At 60.8% G+C, this 19,430-nt stretch overlaps 1 protein-coding gene across 1 annotated transcript; it reads left to right on the top strand.

Annotated features, from left to right (window-relative positions):
• The first annotated feature begins 125 nt into the window (after positions 1 to 125).
• On the top strand, positions 126 to 17,881 carry LOC136375121 (mucin-19-like). Its single transcript, XM_066340480.1, has 2 exons — positions 126 to 17,819; positions 17,876 to 17,881. The coding sequence occupies exons 1-2, from the start codon at positions 126 to 128 to the stop codon at positions 17,879 to 17,881; spliced, it is 17,700 nt and encodes a 5,899-aa protein (XP_066196577.1).
• Positions 17,882 to 19,430: the final 1,549 nt, after the last annotated feature.

The following is a 19,430-nucleotide window of genomic DNA, read 5'->3' as shown; positions in this document are numbered from 1 at the left end:
CTGGTGTTACCACAACTATAACTGGGACCACGCCCACCAGCCCTGGGACCACGCCCACCATCCCTGCGACCACGCCCACCATCCCTGTGACCACCGCAATATTCCCTCAGACCACCAGTCCTGAGATGACAACCACTGTCCCTGAGATCACCACCCCATATGGGACCACCCCCACCACTCCTGAGACCATTTCTGCCACCCCTGGGACCACCACAGTCCCTGAGACCACCTTCTCTGAGACCACCACCATACTCACTGAGACCACCACCACCAAAAGTGTGACCACCACGATATTCCCTATGACCACCCTCATGGAGACCACCAGCCCTTCTGGGACCACCACCTCAACCCCTGGGACAGACTCCACCCCTGAGACAGCAACGTTCCCTGAGACCACCACCCCCCCTGGGACCACCACGACCCCTGGGAACACCAGAACATTGCCTTGGACCACCACTCCTGAGACCACCAGCACCATCCCCGTGTTCACCACCATCCCTGAGACCATTTCTGCCACCACTGGGGCCACCACAACATTCCCTGGGACCACCAGCCCTGAGAACACAACCTCCTTCCCAGAGGCCACCACGGCCCCTGGGACCACCACCACCATCCATGAAACAACCAGCCTTGAGACCACCACCCACTACAGGACCACCACCACCTACTCTGGGACCACCATGACCTTCTCTGAGACCACCAGTTCTGTCCCTGAGATCCCTTCTACCACCCCTGGCCCCACCACAATCCCTCACTCCACCAGCAGGTCTGAGACCACCACCACAGCAAGTGGAACCACCACCACCCTTGAGACCCCCACAACATCCCCCGAGACCACCGCCCCTGAGACCACCAGCACCAGGCCTGAGAAAACCACAGCCCCTGTCACCACCACGACCATCCCTGAGACCAGGACCCCCTCTGGGATCATCTCCTCAACATTCCCTGGGACCATTTCTGCCACCTCTGGCCCCACCACAATCCCTGGCACCGCCGTCACCTTCTCTGAGACCACCACCCCTGTGAGTGCGACCACCAAGACCCCTGGGACCACCACAATGTATGAAACCATGTCTACAACTGGGACCACCACCGTCCCAGGGACCACCATGAGCCCTGGGACCACCACAGCGTTCCCTGAGACCACCAGCACCACACCTGAGATAACCACGACCAGCCCTGAGACCACCACCCCCTATGGGGCCACCACCACATTCCCTGTCACCACCACCACCGTAAGTGGGGCCACCACAACACCTGGGACCACCACAATCCCTGAAACCACCACCAGCCCTGAGACCACCACCCCATACTGGACCACCACCACCTTCCCTGGGACCACCATGACCTTCTCTGAGGCCACCAGTTCTGTCCCTGGGACCACTTCTACCACCCCTGGCCCCACCACAATCACTGAAACCACCACCAGGTCTGAGACCACCACCACAGCAAGTGGAACCACCACCACCCTTGAGACCCCCACAACATCCCCCGAGACCACCGCCCCTGAGACCACCAGCACCAGGCCTGAGAAAATCACAGCCCCTGTCACCACAGTGACCATCCCTGAGTCCAGAACCCCCTCTGGGACCACCACCACCTTCTCTGAGACCACCAGAGCCATCCCAGGGACCACCGTGACCATCCCTGAGACCCTTTATACCACCCCCGGGACCACCACAGTCCTGGACACCACCTTGTCTGAGATCTCCACTACCAAAAGTGGGACCACCACAACCCCTGGGACCTCCCCACCCACCCCTGGGACCACCAGCCCTGAGACCACCACCACTGTGAGTGCAACCACCACAACACCTGGGACCACCACCATGAATGAGACCACAACTCCAGCTGGGACCACCACATTCCCTGGGACCACCAGCGCTGAGACCACCAGCTCTGAACCTGAGACCACCCTCACCCTTGAGACAACAACGTTCCCTGAGATCACCACCACCATAAGTGGGATCACCACCACGATCTCTGAGGCCACCACCATCCCAGGGACCAGCACGACCCCTGGGACCACCACAACATTCCCTGAGACCGCCACCACCACGGCTGAGAAAACCACAGCCCCTGTCACCACCATGACCATCCCTGAGACCACCAGCCCCCACTGGACCATCACCACCTTCCCTGAGATGACCACCACATCATCTGAGACCACCACCATCTTCCCTGGGACAACCACGAGCCCTGGGATCACCACGGCCATCCCTGAGACCACCACTCCTGAGACCATCACCTCTGGGACCACCAGCACAACCCCTGAGATCACCACCAGCCCTGAGACCATTTCTGCCACCTCTGGGACCACCACAGTCCCCGAGACCACCACCACTGTGAGTGTGACCACCACGACACCTTGGACCACAGCAACATCCCCTGAGACCACCAGTACCACACCTGAGATAACGACGACCCCTGCCACCACCAGCCCAGAGACCACCAGCCCCTCTGGGACCACCACCACAATCCCTCACACCACCACAACCATCCCTGAGATGACCACCACCTCAAATGGGAACACTACGACCCCTGGGGGCGCCACAGCGTTCCCTGAGACCACCACCACCATTCCTGAGACAAGCACAGCCCCTGTCACCATCGTGACCATCCCTGAGACCACAACCCCCTCTAGGACCACCACCCCCTTCCTTGAGGCCACCACCCGCTCTGGGACCACCAGTCCTGTCCCTGAGACCACCACCACCATCCCTGAGACAGCCACCACGGTTAGTGGGACCCCCACCAAGACCCCTGGGACCACCACCATGTATGAAACCACAACTGCAGCAGGGACCACCACCATCCCAGGGACCAGCACGAGCCCTGGGACCACCACAGCGTTCCCTGAGACCACCAGCACCACACCTGAGATACCCACGACCAGCCCTGAGACCACCACCCCCTATGGGACCACGACCGCCTTCTCTGAGACCACCCCCACCATCCCAGGGACCGTTTCTACCAGCCCTGGCACCACCAAAGTCCCAGACACCACCTTGTCTGAGACCACTGCCACCTACCCTGGGACCACCATGACATTCCCAGGGACAACCAGCACCTTCCTTGAGACCTCCACCCCCTCTGGGACCATCCCCACCTTCTCTGAGACCACCACCACCATCCCTGAGATCAGCAGCACAACTCCAGGGACCACCCCCACCATCCCAGGGACCATTTCTACAATCCCTGGCACCACCACCTCGTCTGAGACCACCACCACTGTTAGTGGGACCACCACAACTCCTGGCAGCACCACAACATTCCCTGAGACCACCAGCCCCTCTGGGACCACCACCACAACACCTGGGACAGACATCACCCCTGAGACAGCAACCTTCCCTGAGACCACCACCACCCTTGGGACCACCACGACATTGCCTTGGACCACCACTCCTGAGACCACCAGCACAGTGTCAGGGACCACCCTGACCATCCCTGAGACCACATTCCCCAAGACCACCAGCACAACCCCTGAGATCATCACCACCAGCCCTGAGACCATTTCTGCCACCCCTGGGACCACCACAGTCCATGAGACCACCACCACTGTGAGTGGGACCTCCACGACATTCCCTTGGACCACAACAATGTTCCCTGAGACCACCAGCACCTCACCTGAGATAACCACGGCCCCTGCCACCACCAGCCCTGAGACCACCAGCCTTGAGTCCGCCACCACATTGCCTGGGACCACCACCACCAAAACTGGGACCACCACAACACCTGGGACCAACACCCCCTTTGAGACAACAACGTTCCCTGAGACCACCATGACGCCTGGGAGCACCACAACCATCCGTGGGACCACCAGCACAATGTCAGGGACCACCCCCACCAGCTCTGAGAGCATTTCTGCCACCCCTGGGACCACCACAGTCCCTGAGACCACCACCACCGTGGCTGAGGCCACCACAACCCCTGGCAGCACCACAACATTCCCTGAGACCACCAGTCCTGGGGCCACCACCCAGCCTGGGACCACCACCTCAACATTCCCTGAGACCATTTCTGCCACGCCTGGCCCCACCACCTTCTCTGAGACCACCACCACTGTTAGTGGGACCACCACAACATTCCCTGAGACCACCAGTGCTGAGACCACCACCACCAAAACTGGGACCCCTACAACCATCCCTGGGACCACCAGCACAGTCTCAGGGACCACCCTGACCATCCCTGAGACCACATTCCCCAAGACCACCCTCCCTGAGACCACCACCACCACCAGGCCTGATAAAACCGCAGCCCCTGTCACCACCATGACCATCCCTGAGATCACCAGCCCCAACTGGACCACAACCACCTTCCCTGAGATGACCACCACATCATCTGAGACCACCACCACCATCCCTGACACCACCACGACCCCTGGCACGACCACAGCATTCCCTGTAACCACCAGTCCTGGGGCCACCACCCCGTTTGTGACCACCACCACCTTCCCTGAGACCACCAGCACCATCCCAGGGACCACTGTGACCATCCCTGAGACTGTTTCCACCACCCCTGGCACCACCACAGTCCCTAAGACAGCCACCACCCTGTCTGAGACCACCACCACGTTCCCTGTCACCACCACCACCATCAGTGAGGCCACCACAACACCTGGGGCCGCCACCATCCTTGAAACCACCACCAGCCCTGAGACCACCACCCCCTACTGGACCACCACCACCTTCCCTGGGACCACCATGACCTTCTCTGAGGCCACCAGTACTGTCCCTGAGAACACTTCTACCACCCCTGAGACCACCCCAATCACTGACACCACCGTGTCTGAGACCACCACCACAGCAAGTGGAACCACCACGACCCCTGGGACCACCACAACATCCCGTGAGGCCACCAGCACCATGCCAGAGACCACCACAGCCCCTGGCATCACCACAACTTTTCCTGGTACCACCCTCCCTGAGGCCACCAGCCCCTCAGGGACCACCACCTCAACACCTGGGACAGACACCACCCCTGAGACAGCAACGTTCCCTGAGACCACCACGACCCCTGGGACCACCCTGACCATCCCTGAGACCAGGACCCCCTCTGGGATCATCTCCTCAACATTCCCTGTGACCATTTCTGTCACCTCTGGCCCCACCACAGTCCCTGGCACCACCACCACCTTGTCTGAGACCACAACCAGCAAAAGTGGGACCACCACAGCTCCTGGCAGCACCACAACATTCCCTGAGACCACCAGCGCTGAGACCACCAGCGCTGAACATGGGACCACCACCACCCTTGAGACAACAACATTCCCTGACACCACCACCCCTGGGGGCACCACAACGTTCCCTGTAACCAGCAGTCCTGGGGCCACCACCGCCTCTGGGACCACCACCCCCTTCTCTGAGACCACCAGCACCATCTCAGGGACCACCCCCACCATCCCTGAGACCATTTCTGCCACCCCTGGGACCACCACAGTCCCTGACACAACAACCACCTTCTCTGAGACCACCACCACTGTCAGTGGGACCACCACAACTGTCAGTGGGACCACCATGACACGTGGGACCAGCACAACATTTCCTGGGACCGCCAGTCCTGAGATGTCAACCACTGTCCCTGAGACCACCACCCCATATGGGACCACCCCCACCAGTCCTGAGACCATTTCTGCCACCCCTGGGACCACCACAGTCCCTGAGACCACCTTCTCTGAGACCACCACCACCAGAAGTGTGACCACCACGATATTCCCTATGACCACCCTCCCTGAGACCACCAGCCCCTCTGGGACCACCACCTCAACCCCTGGGACAGACACCACCCCTGAGACAGCAACGTTCCCTGGGACCACCACGACCCCTGGGACCACCACAACCCCTGAGACCACATTCCCCAAGACCACCAGCACAACCCCTGAGATCACCACCAGTCCTGAGACCATTTCTGCCACCCCTGGGACCACCACAGTCCATGAGACCTCCACCACTGTGAGTGCGACCACCACGACGCCTGGGACCACCACCATGAATGAGACCACAACTCCAACTGGGACCACCACCACATTCTCTGGGACCACCGCAACCCCTGCCAGCACCACAACATTCCCTGAGACCACCAGCGCTGAGACCACCACCACCGTGGCTGAGACCACCACAACCCCTGGCACCTCCACAACATTCCCTGTAACCACCAGTCCTGGGAGCACCAGCCCCTCTGGGACCACCACCACCTTCCCTGGGACCACCACCACCCTCTCTGAGACCACTTCTACCACCCCTGGCCCCACCACAATCACTGATAAAACCACCACCTTGTCTGAGACCACCACCGCCAAAAGTGGGACGACCTTGACCCCTGGGGGCACCACCGTGAATGAGACCACAACTCCAACTGGGACCATCCCTGAGACCACCACCCCCTATGGGGCCACCACCACATTCCCTGTCACCACCACCACCGTAAGTGGGGCCACCACAACACCAGGGACCACCACAATCCCTGAAACCACCACCAGCCCTGAGACCACCACCCCCTACTGGACCACCACCACCTTCCCTGGGACCACCATGACCTTGTCTGAGACCACCAGTACTGTCCCTGAGACCACTTCTACCACCCCTGAGACCACCACCATCACTGATACAACCCCCACCAAGTCTGAGACCACCGCCACAGCAAATGGAACCACCACAACACCTTGGACCACCACAACACCCCATGAGGCCACCAGCACCATGCCAGAGACCACCACAGCCCCTGGCATCACCACAACTTTTCCTGGTACCACCCTCCCTGAGACCACCAGCCCCTCAGGGACCACCACATCAACACCTGGGACAGACTCCGCTCCTGAGACAGCAACGTTCCCTGAGACCACCACGACCCCTGGGACCACCCTGACCATCCCTGAGACCAGGACCCCCTCTGGGATCATCTCCTCAACATTCCCTGTGACCATTTCTGTCACCTCTGGCCCCACCACAGTCCCTGGCACCACCACCACCTTGTCTGAGACCACAACCAGCAAAAGTGGGACCACCACAGCTCCTGGCAGCACCACAACATTCCCTGAGACCACCAGGGCTGAACATGGGACCACCAGCGCTGAACATGGGACCACCACCACCCTTGAGACAACAACATTCCCTGACACCACCACGACCCCTGGGGGCACCACAACGTTCCCTGTAACCAGCAGTCCTGGGGCCTCCACCGCCTCTGGGACCACCACCCCCTTCTCTGAGACCACCAGCACCATCTCAGGGACCACCCCCACCATCCCTGAGACCATTTCTGCCACCCCTGGGACCACCACAGTTCCTGACACAACAACCACCTTCTCTGAGACCGCCACAACTGTCAGTGGGACCGCCACCACTGTCAGTGGGACCACCACGACACGTGGGACCAGCACAACATTTCCTGGGACCGCCAGTCCTGAGATGTCAACCACTGTCCCTGAGACCACCACCCCATATGGGACCACCCCCACCAGTCCTGAGACCATTTCTGCCACCCCTGGGACCACCACAGTCCCTGAGACCACCTTCTCTGAGACCACCACCACCAGAAGTGTGACCACCACGATATTCCCTATGACCACCCTCCCTGAGACCACCAGCCCCTCTGGGACCACCACCTCAACCCCTGGGACAGACACCACCCCTGAGACAGCAACGTTCCCTGGGACCACCACGACCCCTGGGACCACCACAACCCCTGAGACCACATTCCCCAAGACCACCAGCACAACCCCTGAGATCACCACCAGCCCTGAGACCATTTCTGCCACCCCTGGGACCACCACAGTCCCTGAGACCACCACCACTGTGAGTGCAACCACCACGACGCCTGGGGCCACCACCATGAATGAGACCACAACTCCAACTGGGACCACCACCACATTCTCTGGGACCACCACAACCCCTGCCAGCACCACAACATTCCCTGAGACCACCAGCGCTGAGACCACCACCACCGTGGCTGAGACCACCACAATCCCTGGCACCTCCACAACATTCCCTGTAACCACCAGTCCTGGGACCACCAGCCCCTCTGGGACCACCACCACCTTCCCTGGGACCACCACCACCCTCTCTGAGACCACTTCTACCACCCCTGGCCCCACCACAATCACTGATAAAACCACCACCTTGTCTGAGACCACCACCAACAAAAGTGGGACGACCTTGACCCCTGGGGGCACCACCGTGAATGAGACCACAACTCCGACTGGGACCATCCCTGAGACCACCACCCTCTATGGGGCCACCACCACATTCCCTGTCACCACCACCACCGTAAGTGGGGCCACCACAACACCAGGGACCACCACAATCCCTGAAACCACCACCAGCCCTGAGACCACCACCCCGTACTGGACCACCACCACCTTCCCTGGGACCACCATGACCTTGTCTGAGACCACCAGTACTGTCCCTGAGAACACTTCTACCACCCCTGGCACCACCAAAATCACTGACACCACCAGGTCTGAGACCACCACCACCAAAAGTGGGACCACCACGACTCCTGGGACCACCACCATGAATGAGACCACAACTCCAACTGGGACCACCACCACAATCTCTGGGACCACCACAGCTCCTGGCACCACCACAACATTCCCTGAGACCACCAGCGCTGAGACCACCAGCTCTGAACCTGGGACCACCACCACCTTTGAGACAGTGATCTCAGAGACCACCATGACCCCTGGCCGCACTTCAACCATCCCTGAGACCACCAGCACAGTGTCAGGGACCACCCTGACCATCCCTGAGACCACCTTCCCCAAGACCACCAGCACAACCCCTGAGATCACCACCAGCCCTGTGACCATTTCTGCCACCCCTGGGACCACCACAGTCCCTGAGACCACCACCATTGTAAGTGCCACCACCACGACACCTTGGACCACGACAGTGTTCCCTGAGACCACCAGCACCACACCTGAGACAACCACGACCCCTGCCACCACCTACCCTGGGACCACCACCACATTCCCTGGGACCACCACCACATTCCCTGGGACCACCACCCCTGTGACCTCCACCACCAAAATCAGTGGGGCCACAACACCTGGGACCACCACCATCCCTGAGACCATCATCCCTAAGACCACCACCACAGCAAGTGGGACCACCACGACGTTCCCTGGGACCACCACCATTGGTGGTACCACAACTACAACGGGGACCACCGTCCCAGGGACTGACAGTGTCCTGTGGACCACCACCAGCCCTGAGACCGTTTCTGCCACCACTGGCACCACCAGAGCCCCTGGCACCACCTTGTCTGAGACCTCCACCACAGCGAGGAGGACCACCACGACCCCTGGGACCACCACCATGAATGAGACCACAACTCCATCTGGGACCACCACCACATTCTCTGGGACCACCAGCTCTGAACCTGGGACCACCACGACCATCCCTGAAACCACCAGTCCCGAGACCTCTGTGGCCACCACCACTGTGAGTGCGACCACAACGACCCTTGGGACCAGCACGACATTCCCTGAAACCTCCAGCCCTGAGACCACCAGCACAATCCCATGGACCACCCCCAGCAGCCCTGAGACCATTTCTGCCACCTCTGGGACCACCACAGTCCATGAGACCACCACCACCATGGCTGAGAAAAGCACGGCCCCTGTCACCACCCCACCGATCCCAGAGACCACCACCACAATGTCAGGGACCACCCTGACCATCCCTGAGACCGCATTCCCCAAGACCACCAGCCCTGAGACCATTTCTGCCACCCCTGGGACCACCACAGTCCATGAGACCACCACCATAAGTGGGAACACAACGACATTCCCTTGGACCACCGTCCCTGAGACCACCACCACCATGGCTGAGAAAAGCACAGCCCCTGTCGCCACCACGACCATCCCTGACACCACCACCACCTTCTCCGGGACCACCACCACTGTGAGTGCCACCACCACGACACATTGGACCACAACAACGTCCCCTGAGACCACCAGCACCACACCTGAGATAACCACGACCCCTGCCACCACCTACCCTGGGACCACCACCACATTCCCTGGGACCACCACGACATTCCCTGGGACCACCACCCCTGTGACCTCCACCACCAAAATCAGTGGGGCCACAACACCTGGGACCACCACTGTCCCTGAGACCATCATCCCTAAGACCACCACCACAGCAAGTGGGACCACCACGACATTCCCTGGGACCACCACCACTGGTGGTACCACAACTACAACGGGGACCACCGTCCCAGGGACTGACAGTGTCCTGTGGACCACCACCAGCCCTGAGACCGTTTCTGCCACTGCTGGCACCACCAGAGCCCCTGGCACCACCTTGTCTGAGACCTCCACCACAGCGAGGGGGACCACCACGACCCCTGGGACCACCACCATGAATGAGACCACAGCTCCATCTGGGACCACCACCACATTCTCTGGGACCACCAGTTCTGAACCTGGGACCACCACGACCATCCCTGAAACCACCAGTCCCGAGACCTCTGTGGCCACCACCACTGTGAATGGGACCACAACGACCCTTGGGACCAGCACGACATTCCCTGAAACCTCCAGCCCTGAGACCACCAGCACAATCCCATGGACCACCCCCACCAGCCCTGAGACCATTTCTGCCACCCCTGGGACCACCACAGTCCCTGAGACCACCCTCCCTGAGACCACCACCACCATGGCTGAGAAAAGCACAGCCCCTGTCACCACCACGACCATCCCTGAGACCACCACCACCTTCTCTGGGACCACCACCCCTGTGAGTGTGACCACCACGACACCTTGGACCACAACAACATCCCCCGAAACCACCAGCACCACACCTGAGATAACCACGACCCCTGGGACCACCACCACCCCTGGGACCACCACCCCCTCTGGGACCACCACCTCCTCCTCTGGGACCACCACCTCCTCCTCTGGGACCACCCTGACGTTCCCTGTGACCATCACCACTCTTGAGACCACCACAACCCCTGGTACCACCACAACATTCCCTGTAACCACCAGTCCTGGGGCCACCACCCCCTCTGGGACCACCACCTCAACATTCCCTGAGACCACCAGCACCGCCCCTGAGACCACTTCTACCACCGCTGGCACCACCACTATCCCCGAGACAACCACCACTTTGACTGAGACCACCCCCAGAAATGGGACCACCACAACATTCCCTTGGACCACCACCATGAATATGACCACAAGTCCAACTGGGACCATCCCTGAAGCCACCAGCCCTGAGACCACCACCCCCTATGGGACCACCACCACAGTCCCTGGGACCACCAAAACTGTCCCTGAGACCATTTCGACCACCCCTGGGACCACCACAAACCCAGACACCAGCAGCACAATCAGTGAGACCACCACCGCCTTTGGGACCACCCCCACCTTCTCTGAGACCACCAGCATCAAAAGTGGGACCACCACAACTCCTGGCAGCACCACAACATTCCCTGAGACCACCACTGCTGAGACCACCAGCTCAGAACCTGGGACCACCACCAGCCTTGAGACAGCAACATTCACTGAGACCACAGTGGCCTTCGCTGGGACCACCAGCACAATCCCATGGACCACCCCCACCACTCCTGAGACCATTTCTGCCACCCCTGGGACCACCACAGTCCATGAGACCACCACCATAAGTGGGAACACAACGACATTCCCTGGGACCACCGTCCCTGAGACCACCACCACCGTGGCTGAGATCACCACAACCCCTGGCACCACCACAACATTCCCTGTGACCACCAGTCCTGGAGCCACCACCCCCTCTGGGGCCACCACCTCAACCCCTGGGACAGACACCACCCCTGAGACAGCAACGTTCCCTGAGACCACCACGACCCCTGGGACCACCAGTACAATGTCAGGGACCACCCTGACCATCCCTGAGACCACATTCCCCAGGACCACCAGCACAACCCCTGAGATCACCACCAGCCCTGTGACCATTTCTGCTACTCCTGGGACCACCACAGTCCATGAGACCACCTTGTCTGAGACCACCACCACCATGGCTGAGAAAAGCACAGCCCCTGTCGCCACCACGACCATCCCTGAGTCCACCACCACCTTCTCCGGGACCACCACCACTGTGAGTGCCACCACCACGACACCTTGGACCACGACAGTGTTCCCTGAGACCACCAGCACCACACCTGAGACAACCACGACCCCTGCCACCACCAGCCCTGAGACCACCACCACATTCCCTGGGACCACCACGACATTCCCTGGGACCACCACCCCTGTGACCTCCACCACCAAAATCAGTGGGGCCACAACACCTGGGACCACCACCATCCCTGAGACCATCATCCCTAAGACCACCACCACAGCAAGTGGGACCACCACGACATTCCCTGGGACCACCACCATTGGTGGTACCACAACTACAACGGGGACCACCGTCCCAGGGACTGACAGTGTCCTGTGGACCACCACCAGCCCTGAGACCGTTTCTGCCACCACTGGCACCACCTTGTCTGAGACCTCCACCACAGCGAGGGGGACCACCACGACCCCTGGGACCACTACCATGAATGAGACCACAACTCCATCTGGGACCACCACCACATTCTCTGGGACCACCAGGTCTGAACCTGGGACCACTACCACCCTTGAGACAACAATGTTCCCTGAGACCACCATGGCCCCTGGGACCACCACGACCATCCCTGAAACCACCAGTCCCGAGACCTCTGTGGCCACCACCACTGTGAGTGCGACCACAACGACCCTTGGGACCAGCACGACATTCCCTAAAACCTCCAGCCCTGAGACCACCAGCACAATCCCATGGACCACCCCCACCAGCCCTGAGACCATTTCTGCCACCCCTGGGACCACCACAGTCCCTGAGACCACCACCACCATGGCTGAGAAAAGCACGGCCCCTGTCACCACCACGACCATCCCTGAGACCACCACCACCTTCTCTGGGACCACCACCACTGTGAGTGCGACCACCACGACACCTTGGACCACAACAACGTCCCCTGAGACCGCCAGCACCACACCTGAGACAACCACGACCCCTGCCACCACCACCCCTGAGACCACTTGCCCTGAGACCACCAGCCCTGAGACCACCGCCCCCTCTGGGACCACCACCTCCTCCCCTGGCACCACCCCACCCATCCCAGAGACCACCACCACAATGTCAGGGACCACCCTGACCATCCCTGAGACCACATTCCCCAAGACCACCAGCCCTGAGACCATTTCTGCCACCCCTGGGACCACCACAGTCCCTGAGACCACCACCATAAGTGGGAACACAACGACATTCCCTTGGACCACCGTCCCTGAGACCACCACAACCCCTGGCACCACCACAACATTCCCTGTGACCACCAGTCCTGGCGCCACCAGCCCCTCTGGGACCACCACCACCTACCCTGGGACAGACACCACCCCTGAGACAGCAACGTTCCCTGGGACCACCACGACCAGCCGTGAGACCACCAGCACAATGTCAGGGACCACCCTGACCATCCCTGAGACCACATTCCCCAGGACCACCAGCACAACCCCTGAGGCCACCACCAGCCCTGTGACCATTTCTGCCACCCCTGGGACCACCACAGTCCATGAGACCACCGTCCCTGAGACCACCACCACCATGGCTGAGAAAAGCACAGCCCCTGTCGCCACCACGACCATCCCTGAGACCACCACCACCTTCTCTGGGACCACCACCACTGTGAGTGCGACCACCACGACACCTTGGACCACGACAGTGTTCCCTGAGACCACCAGCACCACACCTGAGACAACCACGACCCCTGCCACCACCAGCCCAGAGACCACCACCACATTCCCTGGGACCACCACCCCTGTGACCTCCACCACCAAAATCAGTGGGGCCACAACACCTGGGACCACCACCATCCCTGAGACCATCATCCCTAAGACCACCACCACGGCAAGTGGGACCACCACGACATTCCCTGGGACCACCACCATTGGTGGTACCACAACTACAACGGGGACCACCGTCCCAGGGACTGACAGTGTCCTGTGGACCACCACCAGCCCTGAGACCGTTTCTGCCACCGCTGGAACCACCAGAGCCCCTGGCACCACCTTGTCTGAGACCTCCACCACAGCGAGGGGGAGCACCACGACCCCTGGGACCACCACCATGAATGAGACCACAACTGCATCTGGGACCACCACCACATTCTCTGTGACCACCAGTTCTGAACCTGGGACCACCACGACCCTCCCTGAAACCACCAGTCCCGAGACCTCTGTGGCCACCACCACTGTGAGTGCGACCACAACGACCCTTGGGACCAGCACGACATTCCCTAAAACCTCCAGCCCTGAGACCACCAGCACAATCCCATGGACCACCCCCACCAGCCCTGAGACCATTTCTGCCACCCCTGGGACCACCACAGTCCATGAGACCACCACCATAAGTGGGACCACAACGACATTCCCTGTCACCACCACGACCATCCCTGAGACCACCACCACCATGGCTGAGACCACCACAACTCCTGGCACCACCACAACATTCCCTGTGACCACCAGTCCTGGGGCCACCAGCCCCTCTGGGACCACCACCTCAACCCCTGGGACAGACACCACCCCTGAGACAACAACGTTCCCTGAGACCACCACGACCCCTGGGACCACCAGCACAATGTCAGGGACCACCCTGGCCATCCCTGAGACCACATTCCCCAGGACCACCAGCACAACCCCTGAGATCACCACCAGCCCTGTGACCATTTCTGCCACCCCTGGGACCACCACAGTCCATGAGACCACCTTGTCTGAGACCACCACCACCATGGCTGAGAAAAGCACAGCCCCTGTCACCACCACGACCATCCCTGAGACCACCACCACCCCCTCTGGGACCACCACCCCTGTGAGTGTGACCACCACGACACCTTGGACCACGACAGTGTTCCCTGAGACCACCAGCACCACACCTGAGACAACCACGACCCCTGCCACCACCTACCCTGGGACCACCACCACATTCCCTGGGACCACCACGACATTCCCTGGAACCACCACCCCTGTGACCTCCACCACCAAAATCAGCGGGGCCACAACACCTGGGACCACCACCATCCCTGAGACCATCATCCCTAAGACCACCACCACGGCAAGTGGGACCACCACGACATTCCCTGGGACCACCGTCATTGGTGGTACCACAACTACAACGGGGACCAGCGTCCCAGGGACTGACAGTGTCCTGTGGACCACCACCAGCCCTGAGACCGTTTCTGCCACCACTGGCACCACCAGAGCCCCTGGCACCACCTTGTCTGAGACTTCCACCACAGCGAGGGGGACCACCACGACCCCTGGGACCACCACCATGAATGAGACCACAACTCCAACTGAGACCACCACCACATTCTCTGTGACCACCAGGTCTGAACCTGGGACCACCACAACCATCCCTGAAACCACCAGTCCCGAGACCTCTGTGGCCACCACCACTGTGAGTGCGACCACAATGACCCTTGGGACCAGCACGACATTCCCTAAAACCTCCAGCCCTGAGACCACCAGCACAATCCCATGGACCACCCCCAGCAGCCCTGAGACCATTTCTGCCACCCTTGGGACCACCACAGTCCCTGAGACCACCACCATAAGTGGGAACACAACGACATTCCCTTGGACCACCGTCCCTGAGACCACCACCACCATGGCTGAGACCGCCACAACCCCTGGCACCACCACAACATTCCCTGTGACCACCAGTCCTGGCGCCACCACCCCCTCTGGGACCACCACCTCAACCCCTGGGACAGACACCACCCCTGAGACAGCCATGACCCCTGCCACCACCAGCCCTGAGACCACCACCACAGCAAGTGGGACCACCACCACATTCCCTTGGACCACCACCATTGGTGGTACCACAACTACAATGGGGACCACCATCCCAGGGACTGACGGTGTCCTGTGGACCACCACCAGCCCTGAGACCGTTTCTGCCACCACTGGCACCACCAGAGCCCCTGGCACCACCTTGTCTGAGACCTCCACCACAGCGAGGGGGACCACCACGACCCCTGGGACCACCACCATGAATGAGACCACAACTCCATCTGGGACCACCACCACATTCTCTGGGACCACCAGCTCTGAACCTGGGACCACCACGACCCTCCCTGAAACCACCAGTCCCGAGACCTCTGTGGCCACCACCACTGTGAGTGCGACCACAACGACCCTTGGGACCAGCACGACATTCCCTGAAACCTCCAGCCCTGAGACCACCAGCACAATCCCATGGACCACCCCCAGCAGCCCTGAGAACATTTCTGCCACCCCTGGGACCACCACAGTCCATGAGACCACCACCACCATGGCTGAGAAAAGCACAGCCCCTGTCACCACCACGACCATCCCTGAGACCACCACCACCTTCTCTGGGACCACCACCACTGTGAGTGCGACCACCACGACACCTTGGACCACAACAACATCGCCTGAGACCGCCAGCACCACACCTGAGATAACCACGACCCCTACCACCACCAGCCCTGAGACCACCGCCCCCTCTGGGACCACCACCTCCTCCCCTGGGACCACCCTGACGTTCCCTGTGACCATCACCACTCTTGAGACCACCACAACCCCTGTGACCACCACAACATTCCCTGTAACCACCAGTCCTGGGGCCACCACCCCCTCTGGGACCACCACCTCAACATTCCCTGAGACCACCAGCACCGCCCCTGAGACCACTTCTACCACCGCTGGCACCACCACTATCCCCGAGACAACCACCACTTTGACTGAGACCACCCCCAGAAATGGGACCACCACAACATTCCCTTGGACCACCACCATGAATATGACCACAAGTCCAACTGGGACCATCCCTGAAGCCACCAGCCCTGAGACCACCACCCCCTATGGGACCACCACCACAGTCCCTGGGACCACCAAAACTGTCCCTGAGACCATTTCTACCACCCCTGGGACCACCACAAACCCAGACACCAGCAGCACAATCAGTGAGACCACCACCGCCTTTGGGACCACCCCCACCTTCTCTGAGACCACCACCATCAAAAGTGGGACCACCACAACTCCTGGCAGCACCACAACATTCACTGAGACCACCACTGCTGAGACCACCAGCTCAGAACCTGGGACCACCACCAGCCTTGAGACAGCAACATTCACTGAGACCACAGTGGCCTTCGCTGGGACCACCAGCACAATCCCATGGACCACCCCCACCCGTCCTGAGACCATTTCTGCCACCCCTGGGACCACCACAGTCCATGAGACCACCTTGTCTGAGACCACCACCACCATGGCTGAGAAAAGCACAGCCCCTGTCACCACCACGACCATCCCTGAGACCACCACCACCCCCTCTGGGGCCACCACCTCAACCCCTGGGACAAACACCACCCCTGAGACAGCCACGACCCCTGCCACCACCAGCCCTGAGACCACCACCACAGCAAGTGGGACCACCACGACATTCCCTGGGACCACCACCATTGGTGGTACCACAACTACAACGGGGACCACCGTCCCAGGGACTGACAGTGTCCTGTGGACCACCACCAGCCCTGAGACTGTTTCTGCCACCACTGGCACCACCAGAGCCCCTGGCACCACCTTGTCTGAGACCTCCAGCACAGCGAGGGGGACCACCACGACCCCTGGGACCACCACCATGAATGAGAGCACAACTCCAACTGGGACCACCACCACATTCTCTGGGACCACCAGCTCTGAACCTGGGACCACCAGGTCTGAACCTGGGACCACCACGACCCTCCCTGAAAACACCAGTCCCGAGACCTCTGTGGCCACCACCACTGTGAGTGCGACCACAACGACCCTTGGGACCAGCACGACATTCCCTGAAACCTCCAGCCCTGAGACCACCAGCACAATCCCATGGACCACCCCCAGCAGCCCTGAGACCATTTCTGCCACCCCTGGGACCACCACCCTCCCTGAGACCACCACCACCATGGCTGAGAAAAGCACAGCCCCTGTCACCACCACGACCATCCCTGACAACACCACCTTCTCTGGGACCACCACCCCTGTGAGTGCGACCACCACGACACCTTGGACCAAAACAATGTTCCCTCAGACCACCAGCACCACACCTGAGATAACCACGACCCCTGCCACCATCAGCCCTGAGACCACCGCCCCCTCTGGGACCACCACCTCCTCCCCTGGCACCACCCCACCCATCCCAGAGACCACCAGCACAATGTCAGGGACCACCCTGACCATCCCTGAGACCACATTCCCCAGGACCACCAGCACAACCCCTGAGATCACCACCAGCCCTGTGACCATTTCTGCCACCCCTGGGACCACCACAGTCCATGAGACCACCTTGTCTGAGACCACCACCACCATGGCTGAGAAAAGCACAGCCCCTGTCGCCACCACGACCATCCCTGAGACCACCACCACCCCCTCTGGGACCACCACCACTGTGAGTGCCACCACCACGACACCTTGGACCACGACAGTGTTCCCTGAGACCACCAGCACCACACCTGAGACAACCACGACCCCTGCCACCACCAGCCCTGAGACCACCACCACATTCCCTGGGACCACCACCCCTGTGACCTCCACCACCAAAATCAGTGGGGCCACAACACCTGGGACCACCACCATCCCTGAGACCATCATCCCTAAGACCACCACCACAGCAAGTGGGACCACCACGACATTCCCTGGGACCACCACCATTGGTGGTACCACAACTACAACGGGGACCACCGTCCCAGGGACTGACAGTGTCCTGTGGACCACCACCAGCCCTGAGACCGTTTCTGCCACCACTGGCACCACCAGAGCCCCTGGCACCACCTTGTCTGAGACCTCCACCACAGCGAGGGGGACCACCACGACCCCTGGGACCACCACCATGAATGAGACCACAACTCCAACTGGGACCACCACCACATTCTCTGGGATCACCAGCTCTGAACCTGGGACCACTACCACCCTTGAGACAACAATGTTCCCTGAGACCACCACGGCCCCTGGGACCACCACGACCATCCCTGAAACCACCAGTCCCGAGACCTCTGTGGCCACCACCACTGTGAGTGCGACCACAACGACCCTTGGGACCAGCACGACATTCCCTAAAAGCTCCAGCCCTGAGACCACCAGCACAATCCCATGGACCACCCCCAGCAGCCCTGAGACCATTTCTGCCACCCCTGGGACCACCACAGTCCCTGAGACCACCACCATAAGTGGGAACACAACGACATTCCCTTGGACCACCGTCCCTGAGACCACCACCACCGTGGCTGAGACCACCACAACCCCTGGCACCACCACAACATTCCCTGTGACCACCAGTCCTGGGACCACCACCCCCTCTGGGACCACCACCTCAACCCCTGGGACAAACACCACCCCTGAGACAGCAACGTTCCCTGGGACC

This window comes from Sylvia atricapilla, unplaced genomic scaffold (assembly GCF_009819655.1).
Source record: "Sylvia atricapilla isolate bSylAtr1 unplaced genomic scaffold, bSylAtr1.pri scaffold_93_arrow_ctg1, whole genome shotgun sequence".
Classification (NCBI taxonomy): Eukaryota; Metazoa; Chordata; class Aves; order Passeriformes; family Sylviidae; genus Sylvia; species Sylvia atricapilla.
The sequence above is the reverse complement of the archived record's forward strand: the minus strand, read 5'-3'. Positions and strand labels throughout refer to the sequence as shown.

Coding starts and splice junctions, on each gene's coding strand:
- LOC136375121 (XM_066340480.1), top strand. CDS start 126: ATGACAACCACTGTCCCTGAGATCACCACCCCATATGGGACCACCCCC.